The 15,372-nt window shown below is 33.9% G+C and overlaps 1 protein-coding gene across 1 annotated transcript; it reads right to left on the minus strand.

Moving 5' to 3' along the window:
* Positions 1-1,242: 1,242 nt before the first annotated feature.
* On the minus strand, positions 1,243-15,315 carry LOC132547490 (mitochondrial import inner membrane translocase subunit TIM44-like). The gene is made up of 15 exons (XM_060211245.1): positions 15,249-15,315; positions 13,909-14,001; positions 12,974-13,063; positions 12,761-12,838; positions 11,402-11,473; positions 10,392-10,553; positions 9,892-9,952; positions 6,630-6,696; positions 6,094-6,179; positions 4,978-5,070; positions 4,284-4,408; positions 3,528-3,578; positions 2,891-2,980; positions 2,483-2,593; positions 1,243-2,182 (listed from the first exon to the last, which is right to left on the minus strand). Exons 1-15 carry the CDS (start codon positions 15,300-15,302, stop codon positions 2,063-2,065), a joined length of 1,353 nt encoding a protein of 450 aa, XP_060067228.1. The 5' UTR covers positions 15,303-15,315; the 3' UTR covers positions 1,243-2,062.
* Between the last annotated feature and the right edge of the window lie 57 nt (positions 15,316-15,372).

A 15,372-nucleotide genomic window follows, 5' to 3' on the forward strand; every position in this document is an offset into this window, starting at 1 on the left:
AATTTTTTCTCACATTTCATGTGTATGTTTCCCTTGTTGTGCCCGTGTGATCTTGGTACTGATCAGAAAAAAAAAAAAAATGGCTTCCAGGCAACCATTTTGGATTTGGAAGGTAAAGATTATCATCACTATTTCCGCAAAGGAATGTTAAGATTTTTCATTATTAAGAGCAAAAACAGAAAAGAGAGAAGAAAAGAAAGGAAAAGATCCAGCTTTGAATGAGCAAGTAAGGATCGAACTAAGGTGGGTGCCAAGATCTCTTTTTGAAAGATTGAATCACTATAGAATGTCAGGTAATCTTGTGATTGCACAGTTGATGATCTTTGATCAAATGTCCTGGATAGTGGTGTCGACCCTGAAGCAAATCCTAGCAACATCAAAATGGCTCCTCAAAATTACACAGGAACTGTTCTAAACAACTTCCATGTCAACCATAAATAATTCACACTACAACTTCAGTGTAAAACATACTTTATTTTCTCTTAAAATGATGCCAAGATTTAAAATGGCTACTAGAGTGTTGAACTTTTAATCCATAGCTACCTAATGGTCATACAGTTCTCACCTGGTTTTCTTTATGTAAACTGTATCAAGGAAGTAATAACTGAACCTGTTTAAGTATAGCAACAGTTGTTATGACTAGCAACCCCAAGTTGTTAATTATACATTAATGTTAATGACCGCAATTTATAAAAAAAAAAAAAAAAAACCAACAAAAATCGTGTTATTGAATACATTATTGAAAAACATTTGAAAATGATTCCTGAAATATTGCAGTTCATATATTGGTTAACTTTAGTTTTATAAAAAGAACTGACTTGTCAATTCATTATGATTTCCCTCAATGAATTGAAGCCTTAATCAGACTACCCACTGTTTAAACGTAGATTACGACAAAATAGCACATCAACACTTGCTTCAAATAACTGTAGTACTAAAACATCATTACCTTGGAGAGTCTGAGGTAGTGTTACCCGTTAATTCAAATAAATAAGTGTATTCGAAACTGAATATGTTTGTTATTGTTATAATGCAGTACACAATTACTGCAAAAGTATAAATGGGAAGAATTTGAAACGTTTAAAACTTACATTTTTACATAGAATCTAGTCTTTAATTATTAGGCCTTGTTTGGTAGCAAGAAGATCTCTACATAAGAGAGGCAGAAATGTTCTTCATAAATACAATGTATCATGATGTTTTCTGACAGCATCTTAATATTTTCTGTTATTTAAAGTATTGCTGCCTGTAGACTGTGGTAATAAAAACGATGTTATAAAGACGGCATAAACTTACTAAAAATAGATATTTTGAAAACAAGATTATAACAGCAAACCATAGGTCATTTCATGGCTTCCACAGACAATCTTGCATCATTTTTGCATCAGGGTTATGGTAACACTTCAATGTGAACCACAAGTTTTTAAGACTTAGTCATAAAAAATGCCTCTGTTAGTGTCATGCGAGACCCATTATTTCCAGATTTTGAGGGCAGGGAGTTTATCTATAAAGGGAGTATCTGTATAAGCATTCAGGAGTCAAGCTACACAGCTTTCAGTATCATAACCTTTAGAGTTTCAGCATTTTTGTCTATGCTATATCCCACATTAGAAAATTTTACTTTGAGTGGCAGAATGGAAGTCTTATCTTATATTAATTGTTAAACACAGAATATGCTGAGGTAGCTTGCATGGTGAATTCTTGCAGAAAAAAACCTGTTATATCATTTTTCTACATAGTGTTTCTCCAAACTGCAAAATTCATTATATGCAGAAATATCACAGTCAGATTATCTGGATGATGGTCCAAACTGAACATTTTGAATTGCAGCAAACTCCACTCTTGCAAATATTCAAAATTTAACTCTTTGGGTTAGCTAGGTACTCCACAGGACTTGAAACCCATTTACAGGCAAGAACAGCAGCACTTCTAAATCTGGTACCATGGTTTTAGATTTCAATAATTTGGGATGTCTTTTAGACATCCATTATAATGTTTTTTGTTATGTTTAGCATTTAAAATTTTTGATGTCTTCAACGTCTCAAAAATAACCCAAGAAGAATCAAAGCCACATTTCTCCGATCTGTTCGGACACGTCCAGTAATTTCCATGCAGCTCTTGGACTATACTCCTCTTGATCCCTACACAAAGCCCACACATATGTGATCCGGTTAACTTTGTCCTGAAACAAAAGCAACCATTAAACACATTGGGATTCAGTTTCATAATTTATTTTGTATCATCTGAAACAACTGAATGATACACTACCATACTGAGAGAAATCACATCAGTGTTGCTCAAAGTTTTATATTGGAAGAGCGTTTAACTGAAGATTATAAAAGAAGATCTAATGTTTCAAATCAATTGAGGAATTGGACAATTTTGAAACTACTTCAAACTTTATTGATTCAAATTTTTCAAATTTAGAGATTTTATCAGGTATATTTCGGTGTAAAATTTCAACTGATATTTAAGCACTTACTGGATCTCCATCTACAATCTTTCCCTTCACATCACGGACAACCCGTATCTCTTGCGAGCGGAAGGTAATGATAAGCACTGGGCCCTGTTCCATCATTTTCGCACCAACAATCTGTACAATCAGAGAACAAGTACATTTATACAGAGGAATTTTAAACTTTATATTGGGGATATGGAACAATGCTGCTTGGAACCAAGGGAAACATACTAATGAACTTTGAGAATGATCAAACAATATTTTGTGAAGAAAAAGTGATAATATGAATTGGTTATTGAAAGACAGATCCCAGACAAAGGGTGATTTGAATAGTAAACCATCTGATCACAGCGAGCTAAAAATCTTAATGTTAATGTACATATGATATCACCACCTGAAACATGGCAGGAATGACAAAGTCTATATAAATACCTCAATGTTATTGATGTCCAGGACTTTGTGGTCTAATTTAAGGCCCACAGCCTGCCTTTGTTTAGTAGTATGCGCTAACGTGTTAAAAGCCTGGAAAAAATATTCAGTAATTACTGTAGTATAGTTGTTTAGCTACTGTATCGCTGGTAATATTCATGTGTCAAGATTTATGTGATTTTCATTTAAAACATTCATATTACATCTTAACAAAGTAACAATCTTGATGTAAAAGGACTTTAGAATAAAAAGCCACATACAAAATTACCATGTTACTCTGTGTCTTTATTACTCTATTGATCTGAAAATAAGTCCCCTTCTTCATTTTTGCAGAATCATCAATGTTAAAAAAGTAAACTAAAACAAGTTCACAAACAAGCCCTTCCTAAACTTTAATACTGAACTTTAACACAAGGGTAAGGGACTTATTTGAGGATAAATGTAATATTAGCAAATATATTTCAGTCACGGGAAACATTGGTAGAACAACTACTTTAATCTAATTCAGTATTTACATGTGAATAAATACATGAATATTAAACAAAAAAACAATGATTTTGTTCTTAATAGAATTCACTTTGACTTGTATAGCTAATGTTACCAATGGTGAACCCATTCCTTACATATGCTTAGTACTTACCCCTTCAAAGCACCAATCTTTTAAGATTTCAAGGTTACCACTAAGAGTTGCCTAAAATGAAATTGAATTTTAACATCAGTAGAAATACAAAAGAAACGCAGAAGCATGAACATGCAGCCAGACATAAATAAAGAGGCTTGCCACCTTTCTCTGTCTTCAACCTCACAAAAAAAACCTTATATTTTCCAACATTGACTGAAAATCAGACTAATGAAACCTAATCCTTTTACACATTTCAAGAATTTACTGTTATGAGAAAATCAGTAAAGTAATACAGAAGATTTTTTTTCTACTTGTTGAGATATGTCTATCTGTTTTTGTCAAAACTCCTTGGAAAAGGATGCTGTGCTCAAAATCCCTTGTAATTTGGTACAATTATCAGAGGAAATGTACATAGAACAACATGTGCTTACAAAGTACCATGTTGCAACAAAATTCTTAAGTAGGACATTAAAACTGTACTGTGTAAGGCATGTGCTAATTGCATGCACACTTTGTAAAATACTTTATATCTTCCAACAAGTTATAACCTCTTCAGTAAATGATAAATTTTGTGATTGTATCACTGTGAAAAAGAGAATTCAAGAAACTGAAATCTTTTACATAAATGTATAAAGAAATCAAAGAAGAATTTCTCAAAAACCAGAACATCATTCTAGTCATGTGTGCCGAAGGGGGATAACTGTGCATCATCCTGGTCATGTATGCAAATGGAGGATAATTATGCATAATTCTGTTTTTACATAGTATACTTACTTCTAAGATGTTTGGAATGAAATCTAATTGACACATTTTGATGAAGGTTTCTTTGTCAAATGTTGGATCTATTTTACAGATTTCTGTTAAGACTTCAGACATTTCTGTTGTTGTAAACATACCACCTGAAATGATAAGGTAATGGGTCAGTAGGGGCAAACAGCAGATGCATTTACTTCAACCAATCAACAAAAGTTTCAGTGACCAATCTATTCAAGTCTTATCACAATTTATTAATTTTAAAGCATTCAGTTTATAATAAAACACAAGAAAATTTGATATTGTTACTGAGAAAGATGTTCATAAACTGAAGACTATCGGACATATTTCATACTGAGATTCCTGGAAACCTGACTATGCTTATGAAGCTTCTGTATAGCTAAATCATGAATGCTCATTTTCCAATGAGGTGTAATCGGCTGATAAACCCTCAACCTTGTAAATGTCCTGATAACTTATTGTAACTTAATCACAAAAAAACTTGGTAAACTATAGACAGTTTATTTATATAATTCCATCATCTGAAATATTTATTTAGTAAAATTCTGACTTTGACTTTCTTAACTGTCCAAGTAACAAATTTGATTATCTTGAATATTTTCAGAGTTTAACAACTACTAATTACATACTTAGTGAAATGCTGGTTTTGTTAATTTTCCAGTTTATGTCTAACTCAATCATATCAAGTACTCACCTAGTAAACTGCCTACTTTGTCTGTGAAAGTCCGTGTAACTCGTATCATCACATTATCACTTTCATCATATTTCATCTTAAGCTCAAACATTTCTACAAAAAACACATTACATTTAAATAAATATTGCAGAAAAAATACGTTTTATAAACATCTGAATAGATATTAATAATATTTACATTTACACTTCCAACACTTCTACAAACAAAATATCAAATTCAAATGAATGTTTTATAAGATTTTGAATGAAACTTTTACCTCAAATTATCATTTTCTATCTCTTTGTGTTACTGGTTGAAATAATTTCTTATTACGTAGTGACCTCTATTCCTTGAGCTACAGTATACTGGTTTGGGCTATTTCATGGTGATTAAATTTCCTGCACGTCTATCCATTGGAATCTGTATAAACTAGTAAATAACAGATTTCCTGACGTTTTGACTTATATTGATTGTTTGCTGGGTATTTGATTTTGGGTTATCACTGATAATTGTGACTATTGTGAAATTAAATCACTAACAAATATTAGAAAATATACAGTATTTACACATCATTGGGCACAATTTTCCTACATATCTGATTGGTTCTATCTTCAAGCATGAATGACCATTTCTTTTTTAGTTATGATATAGAGACTGTTATCATATACAATGCTAAAATGTAAATGTCCGATGTTGAACATTGGTGAGATTTCCTTTTTATTATCACTAACATTTTGATACAACTTTTTATATAATCTGACCACTATTGCTCATAAAATGACACACTTGTTCGATATACATGCATCATTATTTCACTTTACATCAATATAGCATGAAATCAATGTCATGAAAAGTAAATTGTTGGCAATAATGAATGAAAAAAGTAAAATTCTCTTTAGATTTTTATATCTGTTCTTCCAATTTTGTTTTTTCAAATATTCTAGATAAAGAATATTATGGCCGCTTCTAATTTTTAGGTTCTACTTGCCTTGAAATCACTCCATAGAAAAAATGATACTGAAAGAGAAGCATATTGACCTCTAACAAATGAACTTTGAACTTCTATATTCTTTTGATTTTGACAAAAAAAGGCAGATGAATATATACTGTTGTTCTGATACTCCGCCTTGTACTTACTGTTAATATACTGATTATTATCCTTGAAATTCGTCCAACTTTGATAGAATTTGGAATCTTTGTGTAGTACAATACCAGTGTCTTCTCTGTAAACAAAATGTTGTTATAACAGTGTTTACAGGTTTGAAACAACCCAATATATAATGACATATCTGATAATTGGAAAAAAATCTTGCCTATATTTGTGTGACATCTCTGAAACTTGCAGAATTTGATATATATTGGTAGAAACAAGTATCTATTTAACACATAGTCTGTATCAATTATTTTTTGTTAGTTCTGAATTGGAGTGCTCTTACAAACAAATGATTAAGGTTGTAAGTATCACCTGTGATGTTAAAAAATCACACTTTTTCTTTTATTGAAAATGAAAAGACAACATCACATTTTTTTTTCCAAAAATGAAAACTCTGCAAATGAAGTCAAAATTCATTACAAGGTATACAGAATGATAATATTTTACTTTCAGTGATTCTGATAAGGTAGAGCTTTGTCACCTAAACAAGAAATGATTATGTAATTAATAAATCACTCACTCGTTAACTTCCACTTCGTCTTTCCTCCTAAAGCTTACAGAATCTTCAGATCGCATTCGAAGAACCTCTGAAAAAGACAAACAAAATACCTTAATTTGACCTGAAACTGATTTCTGCATATCGAAAGCCTCATTGGCAATACTTCTACTCTATCTACTGAAATATAAACTGCAATGACTTTTAGGACACAGATTTGTCAGCTACTGATTAAATTTTGATACTTTTCTTTTTCACAAGAACCTTTTTCTACATTCTGCACTGTAACTACCATATTTTTAAAATTCTGGTTTGTCTCAGCCTTCCTTTTCCAAAAGAATGAACATGCAACTTACGGCCAAAAGTGAGGCAGTGTTAAGGGAGACATTGACAAATAAGCGGTGTTCTATAGAAGAAAAAAGATCAAATACCAAATTCAACTGCCTCTTCCAGATCAATAGGGACAGTCAGTACAATTCTTACACTCTACCTGCAGGGAACCTTGTGGGTAAAATTCTTACACTCTACCTGCAGGGAACCTTGTGGGTACAATTCTTACACTCTACCTGCAGGGAACCTTGTGGGTACAATTCTTACACTCTACCTGTAGGGAACCTTGTGGATACAATTGTAACACCCTACCTGTAGGGAACCTTGTGGGTACAATTCTTACACTCTACCTGCAGGGAACCTTGTGGGTACAATTCTAACATCCTACCTGTATGGAACCTTGTGGGTACAATTCTTACACCCTACCTGTAGGGAACCTTGTGGATACAATTGTAACACCCTACCTGTAGGGAACCTTGTGGGTACAATTCTTACACTCTACCTGTAGGGAACCTTGTGGATACAATTCTAACATCCTACCTGTAGGGAACCTTGTTGATACAATTCTAACATCCTACCTGCAGGGAACCTTGTGGATACAATTCTTACACTCTACCTGTAGGGAACCTTGTGGATACAATTCTAACATCCTACCTGTAGGGAACCTTGTGGATACAATTCTAACATCCTACCTGTAGGGAACCTTGTGGATACAATTCTTACACTCTACCTGTAAGGAACTTTGTGGATACAATTCTAACATCCTACCTGTAGGGAACTTTGTGGATACAATTCTAACACCCTACCTGGAGGGAACTTTGTGGGTACAATTCTTACACTCTAGTTGTAAGGAACTTTGTGGGTACAATTCTTACACTCTACCTGTAGGGAACCTTGTGGGTACAATTCTTACACTCTACCTGTAAGGAACTTTGTGGGTACAATTCTTACACTCTACCTGTAGGGAACCTACTGGATACAATTCTAACATCCTACCTGTAGGGAACCTTGTGGATACAATTCTTACACTCTACCTGTAGGGAACCTTGTGGATACAATTCTAACATCCTACCTGTAGGGAACCTTGTTGATACAATTCTAACATCCTACCTGCAGGGAACCTTGTGGATACAATTCTTACACTCTACCTGTAGGGAACCTTGTGGATACAATTCTAACATCCTACCTGTAGGGAACCTTGTGGATACAATTCTTACACTCTAACTGTAGGGAACCTTGTGGATACAATTCTAACATCCTACCTGTAGGGAACCTTGTTGATACAATTCTAACATCCTACCTGTAGGGAACCTTGTGGATACAATTCTAACATCCTACCTGTAGGGAACCTTTTGGATACAATTCTTACACTCTACCTGTAGGGAACCTTGTGGATACAATTCTAACACCCTACCTGTAGGGAACCTTGTGGGTACAATTCTTACACTCTACCTGCAGGGAACCTTGTGGGTAAAATTCTTACACTCTACCTGCAGGGAACCTTGTGGGTACAATTCTTACACTCTACCTGCAGGGAACCTTGTGGGTACAATTCTTACACTCTACCTGTAGGGAACCTTGTGGATACAATTGTAACACCCTACCTGTAGGGAACCTTGTGGGTACAATTCTTACACTCTACCTGCAGGGAACCTTGTGGGTACAATTCTAACATCCTACCTGTAGGGAACCTTGTGGGTACAATTCTTACACCCTACCTGTAGGGAACCTTGTGGATACAATTGTAACACCCTACCTGTAGGGAACCTTGTGGGTACAATTCTTACACTCTACCTGTAGGGAACCTTGTGGATACAATTCTAACATCCTACCTGTAGGGAACCTTGTTGATACAATTCTAACATCCTACCTGCAGGGAACCTTGTGGATACAATTCTTACACTCTACCTGTAGGGAACCTTGTGGATACAATTCTAACATCCTACCTGTAGGGAACCTTGTGGATACAATTCTAACATCCTACCTGTAGGGAACCTTGTGGATACAATTCTTACACTCTACCTGTAAGGAACTTTGTGGATACAATTCTAACATCCTACCTGTAGGGAACTTTGTGGATACAATTCTAACACCCTACCTGGAGGGAACTTTGTGGGTACAATTCTTACACTCTAGTTGTAAGGAACTTTGTGGGTACAATTCTTACACTCTACCTGTAGGGAACCTTGTGGGTACAATTCTTACACTCTACCTGTAAGGAACTTTGTGGGTACAATTCTTACACTCTACCTGTAGGGAACCTACTGGATACAATTCTAACATCCTACCTGTAGGGAACCTTGTGGATACAATTCTTACACTCTACCTGTAGGGAACCTTGTGGATACAATTCTAACATCCTACCTGTAGGGAACCTTGTTGATACAATTCTAACATCCTACCTGCAGGGAACCTTGTGGATACAATTCTTACACTCTACCTGTAGGGAACCTTGTGGATACAATTCTAACATCCTACCTGTAGGGAACCTTGTGGATACAATTCTTACACTCTACCTGTAGGGAACCTTGTGGATACAATTCTAACATCCTACCTGTAGGGAACCTTGTGGATACAATTCTAACATCCTACCTGTAGGGAACCTTTTGGATACAATTCTTACACTCTACCTGTAGGGAACCTTGTGGATACAATTCTAACACCCTACCTGTAGGGAACCTTGTGGGTACAATTCTAACATCCTACCTGTAGGGAACTTTGTTGGTACAATTCTTACACTCTACCTGTAGGGAACCTTGTGGATACAATTCTAACATCCTACCTGTAGGGAACCTTTTGGATACAATTCTAACACCCTACCTGTAGGGAACCTTGTGGATACAATTCTAACACCCTATTTGCAGGGAACCTTGTGGACAAATTCTTACACTCTACCTGTAGGGAACCTTGCGGATTTAGAATCCCCATATTTATGTATAAAAGACTTTGGACTTACCTGGTCTTTTGTAAGACTGTGCTCTTGTTGTATCTATGTCTTTTAATTCATTCTTCACAGCCTATATCAGATTAAACCAATAAAAGGAATCAATACACTGGTAAACATGATGACATGACACAATACATTCGGAGTCGATACTTAATTCTCAGTTTGATAGGCATCATTTCTTTACAATAGATACTCATCATAAAGGCTTTGAAATATTCTACATGTAGTGACCTTTGTCAGCTGCATTTAAAGTACTTGTTGTAATTTTACAAGAAAACTCATAAATATCACAAGTATTTTTTATTGCGGTGCTAACTCTAAAATATCTAGCCGAAGGAGACTTCAGAAATACAGAATCTAAGAATTTAAACACATGATGGTCCTTACTTTTCCAGAATCATTGTATATAATTATTATATCATTATATAATTTCTAGTCCCTTTCTTGAAACCCTTAATTCCCAAATTAGGAGTTTTCACTCTTTGAAATTGAAATTGAATTTGACTTACCTCTGATATTGTTTGTATAGGCTTTGATTGACCTATTTGTTGACTACCCTTTGACACACCTTTTGAAACAGTTTCTGCCAAGTTACCAGCAGACTTCAATGTTTCTTTCGTGAATTCCTTTCCTTTTTTTGCCACTTCATGTTCAGACAATTCATGCAATGTCTACAATAATGGAAATAATACAAAGGATGATCAAGATTCAGTCTTAATCAGCATAAAAAAATATACATCATTGACATCAGAATTATGATATCCTCTCCATTCGCTAGACAAACTCAGTTAATTGGAAAAGTATATTTTAATATTTGACAATGCACATTACAAACTATTTTGAACAGTTCTCACTAGATAAGATGAAATATCATACTATATATTTGACAAGAGAAATGTATTTCCTAATGTTTGCTATGTATACATACTGAAGCATATGAACAATAGCTCCATAAAAAACCTCCATTTCCAATATTGTTCAAAATTCTATCAACCTATACAAGAGCTAGCATTCTGGCAATACCTTAAACAGGTTTCATAAGGACCAATCTAGACTGAGGGGGAATATACTCTTTTATGAAAAGGTGAAATATTTTCTATATCAAGAAGTAATTTTTCTGTTCTAATTTTAGTTTAAATACCTGAAGAGACATTAAACAATGATAGGTAAAGTAGTTGTCATAGATTTATCCAGGTCATGAACATGTGGTCCCATAATTTCCCACTAAACTACATAGAGCCATGCCCAAATGACAAACACTGAGCAGATATTCCAACAAGCTCATTTTCTAGCATAATTTGGAATTAACCACCACTATGCAACCTTGCAAGACTTGTTCTAAACCTACTAAAAACCAAACTCTCATGAGATTGGCAGCCCTTAACAAAATATGCATGATACTGTGATTGTTGGACAAAAGTCTTCATTGACAGAATGTAAGAACCCTTCAGACTACCTATTCAGTAAAATTCACATCTGACAACCAAACTTATGATACATTGTAATCCTGTCTACTCACACCACTCAGCTTGTCTTTGACCTCATCAAACTTCTTCCCAAATTCTTCGCCTGTTTCTTTCTGGATGTTAATCTAAAAATGAATCACAAAATTAGAATAGATTATCTGGTCTACATTTTCAGTGACTATAATCAATGTTTCATTAACTATAATGTTAGACCATTATCATTGTATCCTTACATGTATATAGTATTAATTAATTCTATTGCAGTTCAACATCAGAACTCAAGCTTTGTCAAATAGGAACTGTCACACAAGCATGTTTATTGTTGATAATACATATTGAATTCTATATCCATCTTGTTTTTATCATCATTACCTAATTGTAAGGCACCTGTGTTGGGCAGAAATGTATCAGGAGTAGATGTGCACAAGGTGAGCTGTTTACGATAGCATACTTTGTTTACTTGGCTTGTATACCTGATATGGTTTTAACGCTATTTTAATGCATGTGAAACAGGCACATCAGACAGACTGTAAGCTCCAGTCAGCCGTGACCATAGTTTATTATTCAAGTGAAAGAAGTTATATCTATGTTGTATTCTTGTTAACTTCATGAAGTGTGTATGTACTACTATTGTATATGGGTTGTAAACACATACTTGATTGTTAAATATGTAATTATGTATCCTGTATCGTGCATTTAACATATTTATTAAAGCATGGAAGCACTGATCTATTGTCACAGTGTTGAACGTATGTATGGATTCTCTTTATTTCTGGACTCTTTCTGTTGGACATAAACTTTACTGGAATAGCCATTGGTCATTGCAATTATGAAACTTTACTTTATACTTAACTGGAAGAGTCCTAAGTCACTTTCATTATAAAATAGGAAATTAATTTCATACTTTACTGGAATAACCTGTAGTCATTGTCATTATGAAATATGACTTAATTTTATACTTTACTGGAATAACCTGTAGTCATTGTCATTATGAAATATGACTTAATTTTATACTTTACTGGAATAACATATAGTCATTGTCATTATGAAATATGACTTAATTTTATACTTTACTGGAATAACCTATAGTCATTGTCATTATGAAATATGACTTAATTTTATACTTTACTGGAATAACCTGTAGTCATTGTCATTATGAAATATGACTTAATTTTATACTTTACTGGAATAACCTATAGTCATTGTCATTATGAAATATGACTTAATTTTATACTTTACTGGAATAGTCCTAAGTCACTTTCATTATGAAATAGGAAATCAATTTCATGGCTCATGATTATCAGTAGTTTCTTCTGAGGCATGTAGATCCAGTTAACTTGAGATAATAAGCTTAATCACTAATCATTGATTAGTGCTCAATTAGCATTGTACCTAATGTCTATTATACTTACGTATTTTTCTTTTGCCTTTTGCAGTGCATCTGATTCTTCTAACTTCTTTGTTTCTTCTCTAAATTTTTTCAAGTTTTTCTGTAAACAATGTGAACAAATGACAAATTGATTCAAATAATTATGATGTATTCTAGAAATCTTGGAATATGAGAATTTCAAGTATAAATGTCTTGTTCCAAAAACTTCTACCGATGGAAATTAACAATTACAAACCTTCATCTCTTGATCTTTCTGAAAACCTTCTTTTATTTCATTCCAGACATTTTTGAAAAAGTTTGGTGGTTGACCAGACATATGTCGAACCTATAAAAGAAAAACAAAATGAATGCAAAGTACATTCAAACAAAAAATTCTCTCACAATCAAGAGTTGTCAAAATTTATTTCTTCAAAAGATCACACTTTTACTTTCTCATCCACATTAAACTAAAAACCATCACAAGGACAGTCATTCAGATCCCCCACCAAAGGAGCCTAGTCACTGATATTATTTAATAGGATGTTAAGAGGAAATAGTAAATATGAAAGATAGAATGGAAGTGATGATTAAAGTCTTATTACAAAAGGTTTTGGAGATAAGTTTTAGAAATGCTGGAATCAATTAATTTAATTTTCTGTCTTGAACTTAACCACAGCAAGGAAATATCAAAACTGAAAACTTTTCTATAGTATACTAGACCAACGAATTGATGTGGGTTTTAAGTTCGTGGAGATATTTGAATGTGTCTTGGATATGTGCACTGGAAATGCTTAAATCAGTGATTGTGACTTTTGGTTTCCATAACCATGAAAATATTGAAACGAAAAACAGCTCCATAGCAAAAGGTATCAGACCACTTGATTGACATATGTAGAAATTTTGTGACAATGTCTTCAATGATTTTGGACATATGTTCCAGAAATGCCACAGGATAGATGAATGAATGGAGAGCTGGAGGGAATCCCTTTGTGTATCATTGGAAGAGGGATAGTATTATAAAAATCTTTATACAGACGGTACCTTTTAAATAACAGAATTAATTAGCTATTGACTACATCTACTAATTATGTCCAGCTATGCTACAATATTTTATCATATTGCATCTGTATGTAATACAATTTTGAAAGGTTCGTGTTTTTTAATATTTACACATTCCTGATTTATCATTACCTGCTGTTGATGAGTTTGGCAGTTTATGTATCCAGCCCTTTGTACAGGTGTCTTTGTCTCTGATGATGCTAGACATAATTGACATTTGATGAGCTGAAATATCAAAAACAAAATGTGTTATATTGGCCATGTGCACACCTGAGTTTAGTTTAATGCTTAACATCCTAATAACAGCCAAGGTCAATTAAACAAGGCAGGGAAAACCACAAATTTGTATATACAAAGTGGCCTATTATATGCCAATAGGGGTAATAGATTTATTATTAAAAAAGTCCAAAATTAATTTACACTTACATGTAGTAAATTTTCAAAATTTTTTGCCTAAGTAGCATTTATTTAGTCTTGGAACATTATACAATTGCAAAAACATAATTCATTTGCATGTGAGAAAGTACTGAAAATATATGCATTATTTTTGGTCAATCTTACAGTAGCACAATCACTATAGCATTGACTACTACATCAAGTTTCTACTGGTACATAGCCAGAACTTTCAGTTACCGGTAACATCTTTTAGTAAACAATTATTTTCCTATCTTGTCATGAATTTGATGCACCTTTTAATAATGCAATGCCAAAAATACTGTTTAAATATGATTTCTGCTAATTATAGTAACAAATCCATACCCCAATTACATATATAATAGGCCATTTAATATATTACATGTATATTGCAAATTTGAGGTTTTCCCAGACTTGTTAAAGAATTCTATGTTTGGGTTGTGGATGAGAGCCACAGTTCCTAGATCTGACCTGCGGCCAATACCTGGCAACTACCCCAGGTACGTCTTGGAAACGCGACCCAGAGGTGGCTGGCTGATCAACACGGTCAGTCTATAGACTTAAGTCTGTGGTCTGACGCCTTGGCCACTCGATCGGCCACTGCCGCACCCGTTCATCAAATAGAAAAAAAAAGACATTCATATTTACTTTGAGATGGAATTTTGAAACAGCTTCATTTGCCGCAATTTTGAAACTTTACCATACAAAACGATTTTCTAAATCTGGAAGGGTGTAGCCAGGTGTTATATTAGCACTACATGTGCCTGCGACCCAATTTATTTTGATTCGTAAAGACTGGAAAGAAGAACCAAATAAGTGAATCAAGAGTTTGCCAATTAACGTTCAAGATTCCGTAAATATTGTTTTAAGAAAAGTTTGTTTTAACAACTGAATACTGGTTCCATAAACTGGTAATTTTAACCTTCTAGAACGTGTTCTATGAAGTTCGGTCACCTTGCCATTTCCATTGCATTCAAAAGGCAGAGTCATAGAAATTGGCAAAACAACTGTAAGCATTGAAATAATTAGCATTAACACTATGGAAATAAATGGTAAACCTGTTGTATTGCAGCTTTTTGTCGCGTCCCGGTTCGCAGAGCATGAAAAGCCATCTTGGAAAATGTTGCAACACATGTGTGAATTTTATCACAGCTTCCGGTTTTAGTTCCGGTGCGTTCGACA

Source organism: Ylistrum balloti, unplaced genomic scaffold, assembly GCF_031769215.1.
Source record: "Ylistrum balloti isolate Yb309-2 unplaced genomic scaffold, AGI_CSIRO_Ybal_v1 Utg369958, whole genome shotgun sequence".
NCBI classification, from domain to species: domain Eukaryota; kingdom Metazoa; phylum Mollusca; class Bivalvia; order Pectinida; family Pectinidae; genus Ylistrum; species Ylistrum balloti.

What these genes read in the sequence shown, in the direction of transcription:
- LOC132547490 (XM_060211245.1), bottom strand. Translation starts at nt 15,302, where the DNA reads ATGGCTTTTCATGCTCTGCGAACCGGGACGCGACAAAAAGCTGCAATA. An exon ending in TCAAAGACAAGCTGAGTGGT is followed by an intron (nt 10,554 to 11,401) that starts GTGAGTAGACAG and finishes CCATTATTGTAG; the next exon opens with ACATTGCATGAATTGTCTGA. An exon ending in TCATTCCAAACATCTTAGAA is followed by an intron (nt 3,579 to 4,283) that starts GTAAGTATACTA and finishes ATTTCATTTTAG; the next exon opens with GCAACTCTTAGTGGTAACCT.